The sequence below is a fragment of the Anoplolepis gracilipes genome, chromosome 11 (assembly GCF_047496725.1).
Source record: "Anoplolepis gracilipes chromosome 11, ASM4749672v1, whole genome shotgun sequence".
Lineage (NCBI taxonomy): Eukaryota > Metazoa > Arthropoda > Insecta > Hymenoptera > Formicidae > Anoplolepis > Anoplolepis gracilipes.
In genome coordinates, this window is record NC_132980.1 from 7,278,662 (window position 1) to 7,291,538 (window position 12,877).

The following is a 12,877-nucleotide window of genomic DNA, read 5'->3' on the forward strand; positions in this document are numbered from 1 at the left end:
TATATGAAAATTTAACGCTTTCGCTCGTCATAGCTCTCCGTCCGATCGTATTCACGATACAACGAAACGATACACTTACATTTTACGATTATAGCTTTTTGATGTAACGCGCACCGAGCCGAGAAAATCGGTACGCGACATTGTCACATGTCCAATGCGCTTCTGTATGCAGACGGTCATTTTTTAAAATACACGTATATATATATATATATATATATATATATGTATTCTCATCCATTATATCTCTTATGACGCACAGTGACGTTTTAATTTGACAAATTAATCAAATATTCGGAAATCAATATCAAATTTAATATCAATAGAACTGTATCGAAGGAATGATGATGATTTAATGCCGACACGTACGATTGGAGGTGTATCTGATGCGCCCTTAAATGATACGCAGGCTTATCCGTTCGCGTTACAACACAAGGCAAATATCCGCGGGCGATTATGGCACTAAATCAGGTGTCTTGCGAGGCGGCATAGAGAGAGGATAGAACAATCTCTTCTCTCTCTCTCTCTCTCTCTACGATCGTGAAAATCTACCGCGTCGGATGCGCCTTATCTCGGCTGAGGAACGTGCGTATCTGCTAGGCGGTCAGATAAGGATGATCCACCGAACCCGCTAGGCCACGGTAGCGCGAATAGTCGACGGCGGGGAAAATTATGTGTGCCTCCGTAAAAGCGTCCTCCACTATTCTCGTCCACAAACACTGCCGAGCAGAGGGAAACTTATCGCAAGATTGGGAGAGAGAAGTAAGGTAAGGGACGGAAGATAGTTGAATCAGCGTTGATCCTACCGTGATTTTTTAGCTTTATGTATATCCGGTGTGTATGGGAGAAAAAACCCTACGTTTCTTATAGTTATCGTCAGGGGATTTTTGGATAGTTTCACAAAAGGACGCGACGATATATACGAGTGGTATATCGAGGTATTCGTATATATTCGTCAGTGTCAATGGCTGGCTAACGTTTATCGCGTCGCCGATAAATTACCAAGAGCAGCCAGATATAAACGTTACGGTCCATTAACCGGAAACTCCGCGTAATGCCCGTCTCCGCGTAACGTTAATTTCAACGCGCGCGTGCTGTACGCGGAAATGGAAATGCAGTTTTATTACAAAGGTACAAAACCACTCGCGCGCCAGGGACAAGAAACGAATTCAGCGCTTCGCTTCGGGCACTCGCCCCTTTCTCACGACCGACCAGTAAACGCGCATTTTTCTCGTCGCAAAATTAACTCTCTTTTTCGCGCTCCCTTTCCCCCCCCCCCTCTCTCTCTCTCTTTTCCTCTCATCCTCCTGTCTCGATGAAAAAGGTTATTCATATCAGGGGGCGCGTACCCTTTTCCGTTGCAGATTACTTCAAAGCAAATATTCATCGCGTTTTCAAAGGAATTACAAGAATATAACTAAATCCGTCGAATTTTTGCGTCGCAGTTTAAAGCAAGATTGCTGTGATATGAGTAAAATAACGGACGTGCATTGTAGGAAAAAAAAAAAAAAAAAAAAAAAAAAAAAAAAAACTTAATACGTTATAGTCGCGCGCGTGAATCTCTCGCAATTCTGCGTAGCAATCAAAATTATAGTATTGGTTTTCTCGTGCGCGTGAAGATTGAAAATTTCATTTCGTGTGCCACTGAAATGTATCTAAAAAAAATTGCCAATTACTGCAAAATTATTTTTTTTTTTTTCACATGACAAATTATTTTATACATGCATAGTCTTTTTATTTGACTAAATTTTTATTATAAGTTAAAATTACAGTTTTATTAAGGACTACTTTTTGTACCTGCGCTAAAAGTAACTTTTAATTAAACGCTTTGATATTAATTTGGGGAGTAATACAAACCGTCTCATGTTTCCAAAACCATAATGTCCTCGAAATGACGGTAAAATTTGACGCAAATCAAAATAATAATGGTGAAATTTTCGGAAATGACACCTGTGGCCAAATGATTTCATTCGCTAAGGGGGTGCGGAGCATATTTAGTCCCAGTTTACCATTGGCTTAATGCTGCATTGATATTCAAAATAATAGCGACTCGCATAAACGCGCGGTAGTTCTCTACGTTCTATTCGTAATGCGGTATCCATGTAAGCGTTTAGATTTACCGTTTCCACTGACCAGCAACGAGCGAACATAGCTTTGCGACGAGGCATTATATCTCTACTGAGCAGACCAATCTGCCATATTGTATTTCACTGTCATTTGCTAAATACGAGTATGTGCAAAGTCTAGCAACGATCATAAATCTAGTATCGAGTAATCGTCCATTTGTATAATTCACTCGTTTGAACTGCCAAAGCTTAATTCATCCTTGATATTTTTAATCGCTCACAACTCAGAAGCTTTCATAACCCGGTATTTTTGTTGAGATAAATCAATTTCAGATTTATTTCGGAAATCCATACGTACAAATCATGTTATACACTTACATTTTGAATGTCTATATCAATTAAAACCGATATTAATTAAATTATTTTCCACACACATTTAGCCCTCAATTCAACAGGAGAAAAACGTGTTCCTTTAACAACATAATTGGTCGTTTGCATCAAATGCAAAGTCTTGTAGTCCCCTCCGTAATCTCAATGGTCTTTACGCCATTGTCCCATAACACCCATGCCATTAACAAGTTTCGAGCTTCTTAGTTGCCGTCCACGACCCTCTGAAACGTCGTGGTCCCGCGCCACTTCAATCCACAAAGACGGTCCGCGGCCGTCTCGAAGCCGCCAATTAAGTTAGTTACCACATTCAAGAACTCGAAAGAAGTGATTTACAGTGACGAAGAACAAATAACGCGACTTTATTGGTCTTCCGTGTCTACATGATTTTCACAAACTGGGAATATCTCAAGTAAATTGGAAAATCGAGAAATGGAGCGAGTCTACGATTGATCGAACGGTTTCCTTGTGGTTTCAAGTTATAATCAGTTGAGTTATGTGAAAAAAAAAAGTACAACGTGGTAGCAAGAAAACGAAATCTTAAGATATCAGTCTATCAAATAAATACATGACTAAATTCAATTCAATTAAATCTCAAGCTGCTAGAATTTATATATCCAGCTAAAAAGTTATCGATTTAATATATCGACAGATGTGTATAAATTAGTGCATCTTACTAGCCTTCTGTACTTTCAATATCCTTGACAGATGATAGTTCGCTGCTTAACCGCAGCTCGTTACTTCGCGAGTCTTTATACCATTGTTTCACGCCGCTGACCATTGGCGAGTTTCGGACTTTCCTCCGTCGCTGAAAGGAAAGTCAAAGACGGTCCCCGTGCGAGAAAGCCGCCAATTAAGTCAAAAGGGGGAGGGGGGGAAAGTTTCGCCTTGGCGAATTTCGAGCGCGCGCCCCGCTGCGGTTCGTTTGCCGCCGTCAGAGTGCAACCGAGAAAATACACTTCGACCTGGATTGGCGTTAGGTAGACGCGTACTCGATGTCTCTTGTGTACTCGAAATCGAAGTTCGTGTCCGCGGTCGTCGGTCCGGCGTACTCGAGAGAGATTGTGTCCGTTCCTTCGTACGTGGGCGGAGGGAGATTTGCCTCGATAGGGCCAAACAAGTTGAACACTGCCGGACAACTTTCAAATAGGGTAGTGAGCTTACCGCAGCACGAATGCGGTCGCACGCGCCGTTTCAAAGAGATCGAACCGTGATCGTGCTTGTGTGTGTATGATAAAGAATTATATATTAATTAATATTATTTAATGAAATAAAAATAATATAAAGGCCTATTATTATTCTCAATATTTATTTTAATATTTTAAATTATATTTAATACATGAGACTAATTATAAATATTTTATAGTTTGCGATAGGCTATTTATAAATTATAAATGCTATTTTTAATGGGCGGTGTGGTACTCAGCTACTATATTAATTATAATATTATATTAATATATAATGAAATAATAATAAGATCAATGATATAAAAAATCATATATTAATTGTCACTATATAATAAAATATTTTATATAAAGAATTAAATATATTTATTATTATTATATAATAAAATAAATAATACTAAGAGTTTATATTAAAAAAATATATATATACATAATGTTATTAATTATTAATTACATATTAATTCTTTATCAAAAAGCAAATCAACGTTTTAATTGTATTGTGCATGTATTAGAGAAACGGAGAAATATTTTATTATCCGTCAAATTAAAAATTGTCTTCAATAAGAATAATCTCCCTTTCAATGGATTGTTATATTTTAAGAGATCGTATTTCGTATCTTTGTTGTGTCATCATAAGGCGATCTGTTACCAAATCGCAAGAGCTTAGCGGTGAAATAAGCTTCATTGATACAAACGCTGAGCTTCTTAGCCCTCGACTCGAATAAGGGTGAAAGAGGACTAATTTGTCTATCCGCGCGCGCATTTGGGGGAGAACTGGAAGGAAAGAGCCGCGGTTATGGGTCACGCTTGGGTGTGCAATACATCCGGGAAGCCGCCCACCCATATACCGGGGAACACGAACAAGCCGGTACGTTGTTTCCACGATCATCATAATCCACCCCTCGGCGTTGTTTTCGCACGGGTTCACGCCAGATTCCGAGCGGCCGAGGTAGATTAAGGATTTTCCGCCTGCCTCCCGACTACCGCTCGTCGTTGGTGACGGAAAAAAAAGAAATGACCCAATTCGTGGGTTTTTCTGGTTTTACAGGCCTGGCTTTTGCAGCTCGTTGCACAGCAGGGAGGACAGTAACGATGGCGCAGTCATGTAACGAATAGTCTTGGTAGTATGGCTCGGCGTATTCGCATAAAATAATTCGCAAAAATTTTTACATGCTACGGTGCGCTCCATCTTTTCGTATAACACATACGAATACGTGTTTTTTGTTTTATATAACACATTACCTTTTTGTGATTTTAAAATTTTTGCTATTATAACAAATATGCAAAAAGCATGTTCAAATATAAATAAGACTCGGTAAGATAAGCTCATTTTAATTTGTGTGTTTTAAATTATTTTATAAATTTTAGACAAACACAAAAATATATACCCTTTATTATTAATAGTTAGATGTAGCTGTGAGTTTGTAAATTTATTAAAACATTTAGCGCATCGCCCATTAAAAATAGAATATTTTTCAATTTTATATATAATTCCATTCTTGCATATATAAATGATATAAAATTATAAATAAGCTATCGCAAATTATAAAATATTTATAATTAGTATCATACATTGTATTAAAATTTTAAATATTAAAATAAATATTGAGAAATATTGAGTAGCAAAATTTTGTTTGGAAATAATTGAAGAAATGTTCAAATTAAGAAATGTATCTAAATTAATATCATTAGATAATATTTTAATATAATTCTTATCTCGCATAGAATGGTTCTATATATATATAATCTCAAAGGTAGTTGCTGGCAGAAATAATTTTTAATAAAATGACTTACCGCGCGATGCGCCGAGGATGCACGAATGCGGCAGCAAAAAGCAGGTCAGCACCAATGGCCAATACATCTTCGAATCTGTAACAAAAATATGACAGTTATTAAACAATGTAATACTATTAAGCATTATTTGTTGCAAACAGCCAAAGGACTGGTTCGATCCTTTACCGATAAAATATAAGCCTGAAAATATCTAACTATATGTGGTAAAAAGTCTATTTACGAACAAACTATTATTTTTTTCGCCTTAATAAAGCACGACGATTGTCTCCGAATACTGTTAAAGTAGCTTGTGTAAACAAGGGCCTGAGCAATATCAGCTTTCTTCTTCTTTGGCTGCTTCGACTTATCTCGCCTTATCTCTTATGAGAAACCGTGAGAAAACACACACCCGGTGCAAATTAATGCGTGCTATACTCATGTCCAAACAACAGCTCAACACAATTAGAAGAGGGAACAGCCCCTCTCTTCGTGTAATATTGATGCGAAAGAACGTTCCCTTAATCCTTCTTTCGGTTAGTTATAATACGATATCGAGAGATGTGCCGGCGGCTACGTCATGAGGGGAGATGGATCGCGCTTGGCACGATAGAAATTCAGAGATCGATACGCTAGCGGGTAATTCATGTATCGGCCCCGAGAATAAGTAGCCTATTGACCTCTCGAGCACGTTCTGAAATTAGACCGGCGATAAAACGTACCAGACATTCGGGCATTAAAACATTATCCTTAATGCATTTCGGTATCAATTTCTCTTTGGCTTACTCGTGAAATACATACGATATAGGTAACATCGCGATAATATTTATTTATTTATTTATTTAGCATGATATGCCATTACACGAATAAAAAGAAAAACAAAATTAAAATTAGATATAGAAATAAAAATAATAAAATAAAAATTAAAATTAAATAACACATTATAAAAATAAAATTGAATAATGTACGAAAATCAATAGTTCCGTGACGTTTCATACAATGTAAAATGGAATCGTGTAAATATTTGTAGATTCAAGATCCCCTGGTTCCAATAAAAAAAAAACATACCGGGTGGCTGAGAGAGCAGAGACCCTTTATTCGCGTCGAGCGGATATATTTGGTCCGTTTCGCATCGACATTCTTCAACGGAGCGGAGAGAAATTTGACGCAATCTTATGAGACGGAGCCTGCATTCCGCGCAAATTTTCGAAAGCCACATACTACGCGGACGAGAAATTTCGTCCTTGTGCTCGAAGCAAACGCGCGACCCTCTTATTCTCGCTTCTAACTATTTCAAAGGAGCGAGCTAATATCCGATAACCGGCTTTTATTATTATTTTTTTTTTTTCTATCGATTTGACGTAGCAACATTAGCTGTTCTTCGGACCTGATCAACCGACCGAAATCGTGGATCTTAAAAATTTTCAGGCACTGTCTATATGAATTAAACGAAAAGGAAGATACAGTATAGCTGAAAACGAGGAAGAAGTAAAACAATGGGAGCAAGCAAGATAAAGAGCGCGAAAGAACAAGTTACCTTCCCTGCTTGGCGCGTTCATGATAAGACGTATAGATATAATGCAACGTAAAAGGGGATACGAGTACGTGTATGCGTGTGTTCCGCGCGCGCGATGAAATATGCATGTAAACGTGCGAAAACGTATATACATCTTGTCGCGAGATAAAGGTACGAGATATAAGCCACGACGCTCCTCGTGTAAACGCGTCTGACGTAAATTACCACCGTCACGTTAAATAAATTTGCGTTTTCACCGAGTATTTTCATCTTCTTGATATAGATGCACTTACTCGAAATTCTTTTGCGTCAATCCGGACAAACGAGCTTGCCTTGCCGTCTTGCAATAACCGTCACAATTGATACAGGTTGACATGCTACAATAGTTTTCAATGTCGTCAATGCCGCATATGAATATTGCAATCAATGGGCGCATTCAGCGCAGACAACAATCGTGTAGCACTTGAGTAGCAAATGGAATCCGCGATTCGCTGAATATCTCAGACCATATACCGACCGCATTCAACTGCTACTGAACTATTGTTTCTATCCACTGAATGTGTCCAGTGTAAACATGAAATGAGATTTTACCACCATAAGATAGACATAAAATAACAATCTTATTACGCGCGATTATGTAATAATATTACTATAGAGTAAACTAGGGTATGATGGCCATAGGCTGTAATTTTTTTAATGTAAGATAATCGATATTTATAGTAGTTTATTATTTGTGCATACATTACTCGAAATAACGATATTGTGAATCTTATATCATATTTTTACTTTTGACTACCTGCAAAGTTTTTCATTTGTCCACTAAAAACTGTTATAACGTCGAATAAATTACAGTTACGCTATCGTAATCGACGTTAGACATATTATAAAGATATGTAAGTTGTTATATGACCTATAATTTTTATTTTCGTTTTCACTATTTTTTTATAAATATTATGGCCATCTTTTCCTTAAAAGGTAAAAGGGCCAATGCTTGTATTATTTTGATAATATAAAATTTCTATTAAATATTTTCCTTTTAATTTCGATAATATTACGTAATTTAAGCTTCAGTGAAGATATAATATGTCAAACACTATTCAAAAAATAACAAAAATAAAAGTATTTTTTTTGCATTTTAAAAAACTATGGCCATCTTACTCGAGTTTACCCTAAACGATATAAAAATGGATAATAAAAACGCATACAAATCTTTCATATGAAGAACGCTTCGACTTGTCACTGAATCATTCTTGTAACAATTATAAATAAAAAATGACGATACGCGTCATTGTAAGATACAAAACGGAAATAGATACACAAATCTGATAAAAATTTTAAAAATTTGCGAAATAATCCAAAGTTAAAAATTATATTAAAGTCAATATGAGCCCTGCTATAAAGTACTTACAGCATGCCTTTATAGTATTTACGTTGTTTCCGTAATGATGCTAGTTCCTTTGCTTCGTAGATCTACCTCAGCCAAAGGTTGACAAGAAACTAAACAAAACTTGACGCTTTCTCACAAGTGCGAAGTATAACCCCCCTCCATGACTGTTCAGTGAGCTCGTGCCAAGAAGTAGTTGTAAACAAAGAATGTTTACGTTTAATTTTGTCAATGTACGTATTTACGAAGTCTCGAGAATAAATTCGCTATCATTACGAAATAAATTTTTCAATAAATAATAAACGTTCGATAAATAAAAAACGTTCGTCGTACAGAGTTTTGTCTTATCATTAGTATTTTTTATACTGGCAAGCTATATAATATGTGAAAAGTATATCCCTTTCTTTCATTAAAAATTTACCATTATAGGAAATATTTATATAATCTTACAAAGTCCAATATATTTCTTTCTTAATGCCGTTAATTTATTTCAAATTTATTTTAAATTTCTCTTTTTCTTATTTACTCGGCTTTCGCGATTAGCTAATTTCGTTGCAAGGACTATCGATAACCATCTATATTATCAGATTAATTATTAATTCAACGATATTTTATATGATTGATTACCATATTTTCGTTTTACTGTGAACATAAACGCACGGGTATGTTTCCATTTATATTTATCCGGAGTGGACAAATGAAATCGCTTTTTATCGCGATGTTGAGGATGCTCAAATAAAATTCTAGCAGAGACGTAATCAGTACCAACATCGAGAAACGCGTAAGTATAAAGTCCCATTACGGTATCTGTTTTTCCTACTTCTTTTTCTCTTTCTCTCGTCGAAGATCAACGGTCTATTCTTTTCTCGCCGCGTTCCGGCCTCTCACAAACACAGAAGGCAACTAATATCGCTTCCTCGCGCCGGCGCTGCAGCTTCTATTTTTCTTTATTAGCCCGTCACTGAACAATGCCCGTGCTCAGCGCGCGCCACCACAGGTGTCACTTGGTCTGGCTTTTCGCAAACTCGCGCAAGCCAGGCCTGCGAGCCGAGACGTGGGCCGTGAGCTCGCGGATGCGAGCGAGCCACATCTGTGGATTCCCCGCTGAATATCACTGTCGCCCGCGCGAACAAAGGGAAACGGGAAATAACGGTAGGGTCGGTACGAAGGCTGACTCGCGCAGGGTGCAGAGTGAATAAGAAGGAAGAAGGAAGAAAAGAGGAAGAGAGAGAGAAAGAGAGAAAGAAGAGAGGGTGCATCGCCTCGGGTATCTCTTCGTGTCGGTCTCTTACGTTTCTCCCCTTTCCTCCCGCCCCCTCAACCCCGCCCTCCTGCCTTTACTACTTGGAACCGCACCGTTGCATCGTTGCTTTCAGCGATCCTCGCTTCTCTCGGGGCTATCCTGCAGCTCCTCTAAATAGCCATGTGACGCTACGGACCACCATATTACATTCCATGTACACAACGACACCGAACCGACAGCATGCGTCAGTGTATGATGATATACACACACACACACACATATATATATATATATATATATATATATATATATGTATATGCGTATGCGGATCTCGAGAAACCCCGAGGACGCGAATACCTCGATCTTGGCGGATGTGCGGAAGGATACGACCACATCGCTGTGGGTCGTTTTACGCGTTTTCGTTTGCGTACTTACGTTCTCCCCCACAACTTTTTCAAGCCCCAACTTTAGACCTTCTTACCGCTGCTTCCGTCACTACAAGCGGATCGTTGAGTTTTACGCGACGCATTCCGTACGCGATCATGATCGCCGGTCACATCGGTTATTTGCGACGCGCAGACGCGAAAAAATTCCAGAATGTCATCTGTCATGTACAGGTAGTATAAAGTTCGAGGGAAAAGTCGAAAATTCGCGACAGATGTAGAGAATTTGAAGTACCACCTTATAGTCGATTATTTCGCTGTAATAACAGCAGGATCATAATTTTGCTGTAATAATAATAGCGAAACTGTATATTAACATTAAGGGATGTACAATGGAGAGGCATCTGATGATAAATTCAAGGGATGTTCGATTATTGATGCGCTACATTCAATTTATTCGAGACTATTACGCAAACTTATCGTTATTTATTCATAGTTCAATATTGACTAACTTGCTATGAAGTTACTAATTGCATTAATAATATATTCTTCCATTACACGTTGAAAGAACAATTACGTGAATAATATTTGAATACGTTAGTTGAGTTTGCTTTTATTAATAATTCAATATCTAATCGCACAAACGAAACATCACAGAAAAACCAGTTTTTTAAAACATAAAGAAGTCATCTGAATTTAAAAATAATATTACTGTGTAGACTGTAGACGCTCGAAAATATAGTTATCGTATAAATTTGACATTTACATATTTTATGTCTCCCGAAAAAAAGAAAGGACTTGGAAACGTCACGGCGTTAAATCCAACATAGAAGAGACTAATACAATTTAAAGTTATTTCCATATCCCAACTATTTCCGGATTTTGTTGAACGAATTTGCGTAATTAGTTTTTCATTGGATATAAATGTAGAACGATGTTATATGTCTATACGTAATTACTGCAATTAAACATATTCGTTCCCGAGAAATTATTTGAAATCACAGTTAATATAAAGCGAATATTTCGTATGAGATGACATAATATAATTTTATATAAAAGCTTATTTACACGGAACAATTGTTAATGCGATATTGTTGCGATATCCGATATCGTTTCGAGGTATCATCTTTCACACGGACGTTACTGTCACTTACAATATTGTAAAAGCAATTTAATGTAACCTATTGCCGTCGTTGTATTTCAATTTGTAAAATGATTATAAAAAGAGAGTTATAGAAATGTAAAATTTTATTGTCATATCGACATACAAACGCAAAGAGCCGGTACGATGATTTCAGTAATTTATATCGCATGTCATATATTTAAATCATGAATAAATTTAAATTTTTCAAATTTTTTTCGACCTTTCTATTTAAAAAAATAAGCACTTTGTAACTTAAATTCACATCGCACACGCAGTACATTTTATTTAAAACGGAATTTCATAAAAATACGATGTCTTTATATATCGCGTAAAATAACGAATAAAAATATCACAAAAAGTGTGTATTCCCTTAAAACTTATAGATTGAAAGACATTAATTCCGGAGAGAGACTCTACCCTTTCTTTTTCCCTTCTATTCTTTTTCTTACACTCAATTTCGCGAAACGCACATTAACGCTCGTTCCGTTCCTATCCAATCTACGCCGTTAAGATGAACTGGTTAATATCCGACGCATTATCTCGAGGTTTCACAATCCGCCGGACAATATTAAACGTTCGATTACATCGTTACACTCGCCGTCCCCGCAATTGTAAACAAATAATTCGATCATGGCGATATGTACATATATGCGAGCACTTGTGCTCCAGGCCCTTCTAGCGCACAGTATTCACCGTGTCCATCGCGACTGGTAATCGAATAAAGTGCAACTGTTTACGGACAATTCTCGTACAACGTTTAACCGGTAATTCGAGCTAATACCGCATTAACAAATAATGTGATGCCGGCGAACGCGAGAAAGAGAGAGAGAGAGAGAGAGAGAGAGAGAGAGAGAGAAAGTGGAAAAGAGGGTGAGATACAGAGGGAGGAAAATACAAGTGAGAGAACCGTGGATGAGAGAGTGAGTTTAATTTGCAGATAATTATCTTGCTAGCTGTTGAGCTTCATTCGAAGCGAATTGTAGCGAATATTCGCTACGCATATCATCGGTGAAAAATTACAACGAAATATCGCCAAAGGTATGCATTCGCGGCTTTATTTGAGAACTTACATACATGTAAAGAGCTTATTTAGTTTTCTTTTTTAAATATAAAATTTGACGCAAAACTCTGGGCAAAACTCTCCACTCGGTTCGCGCAAAATTTTCATGAAATTCTCACAGAAATACGAAGCTGATTATGTATTGGAATTACACGCCCGTCGAAATTAATAACTTTCTACTCAGCGTTTATGCGATCGGTGATTCGATGCCTCGTGCAGGACCGGGGATTTCATTAACGATCGAAAAACAGCGCGATGTGTGGCCCATTTCGAGCGTGCATTAATTTTAACGACCCTATGCCGTAATAATTTGACGTCACGATTTGGATCGTGTATCGTTGTATTGTAGATACCGCGCGTCGGGAATTTATATCGCATGGCAAACTGCGTGAAAAATTTCACGATGCAATACGTTGTAAATGGTAAATTATGGTTTGCAGAGTTAATATAATCGTAAAAAAGTAAAGGTAAAATGATACAATAGTTTTATCATTTTTTTTCTCTCTCTATACGCACTGAATTTCTGTAATATTATTCTGTCAAATTGTTCCTTTGCTTGAATATACTTCAATATACTTGGTTTATTAAAAAATACTTAAATTTTAACATATAATTTATGCAAGTTTTTTTTCTTAATTATATCATTATTTTCTGTCTCTCTCTCTCTCTCTCTCTCTCCCTTTCCTTTTAAACATGTACGTGGGTGTACTTGGTGTTAACTTGAAATTCTTTTCATTCTAAAA

The 12,877-nt window shown here is 37.0% G+C and overlaps 1 protein-coding gene across 6 annotated transcripts in view; it reads right to left on the bottom strand.

Annotated features, from left to right (window-relative positions):
- LOC140670932 (uncharacterized) overlaps positions 1 to 12,877 on the bottom strand; it is a 246,676-nt gene that overhangs the window by 107,372 nt on the left and 126,427 nt on the right. For 4 of the 6 annotated variants that reach the window (XM_072901841.1, XM_072901839.1, XM_072901840.1 and 1 more), the window contains one exon: positions 5,429 to 5,503. In XM_072901841.1, the coding sequence (XP_072757942.1) occupies positions 5,429 to 5,495 (67 nt within the window). In that variant the 5' untranslated portion in view covers positions 5,496 to 5,503. Of the gene's footprint in view, positions 1 to 5,428; positions 5,504 to 7,213; positions 7,298 to 8,328; positions 8,406 to 12,877 lie in introns of those variants that run through there. The other 2 variants (XM_072901844.1, XM_072901842.1) reach the window with 2 other exon arrangements.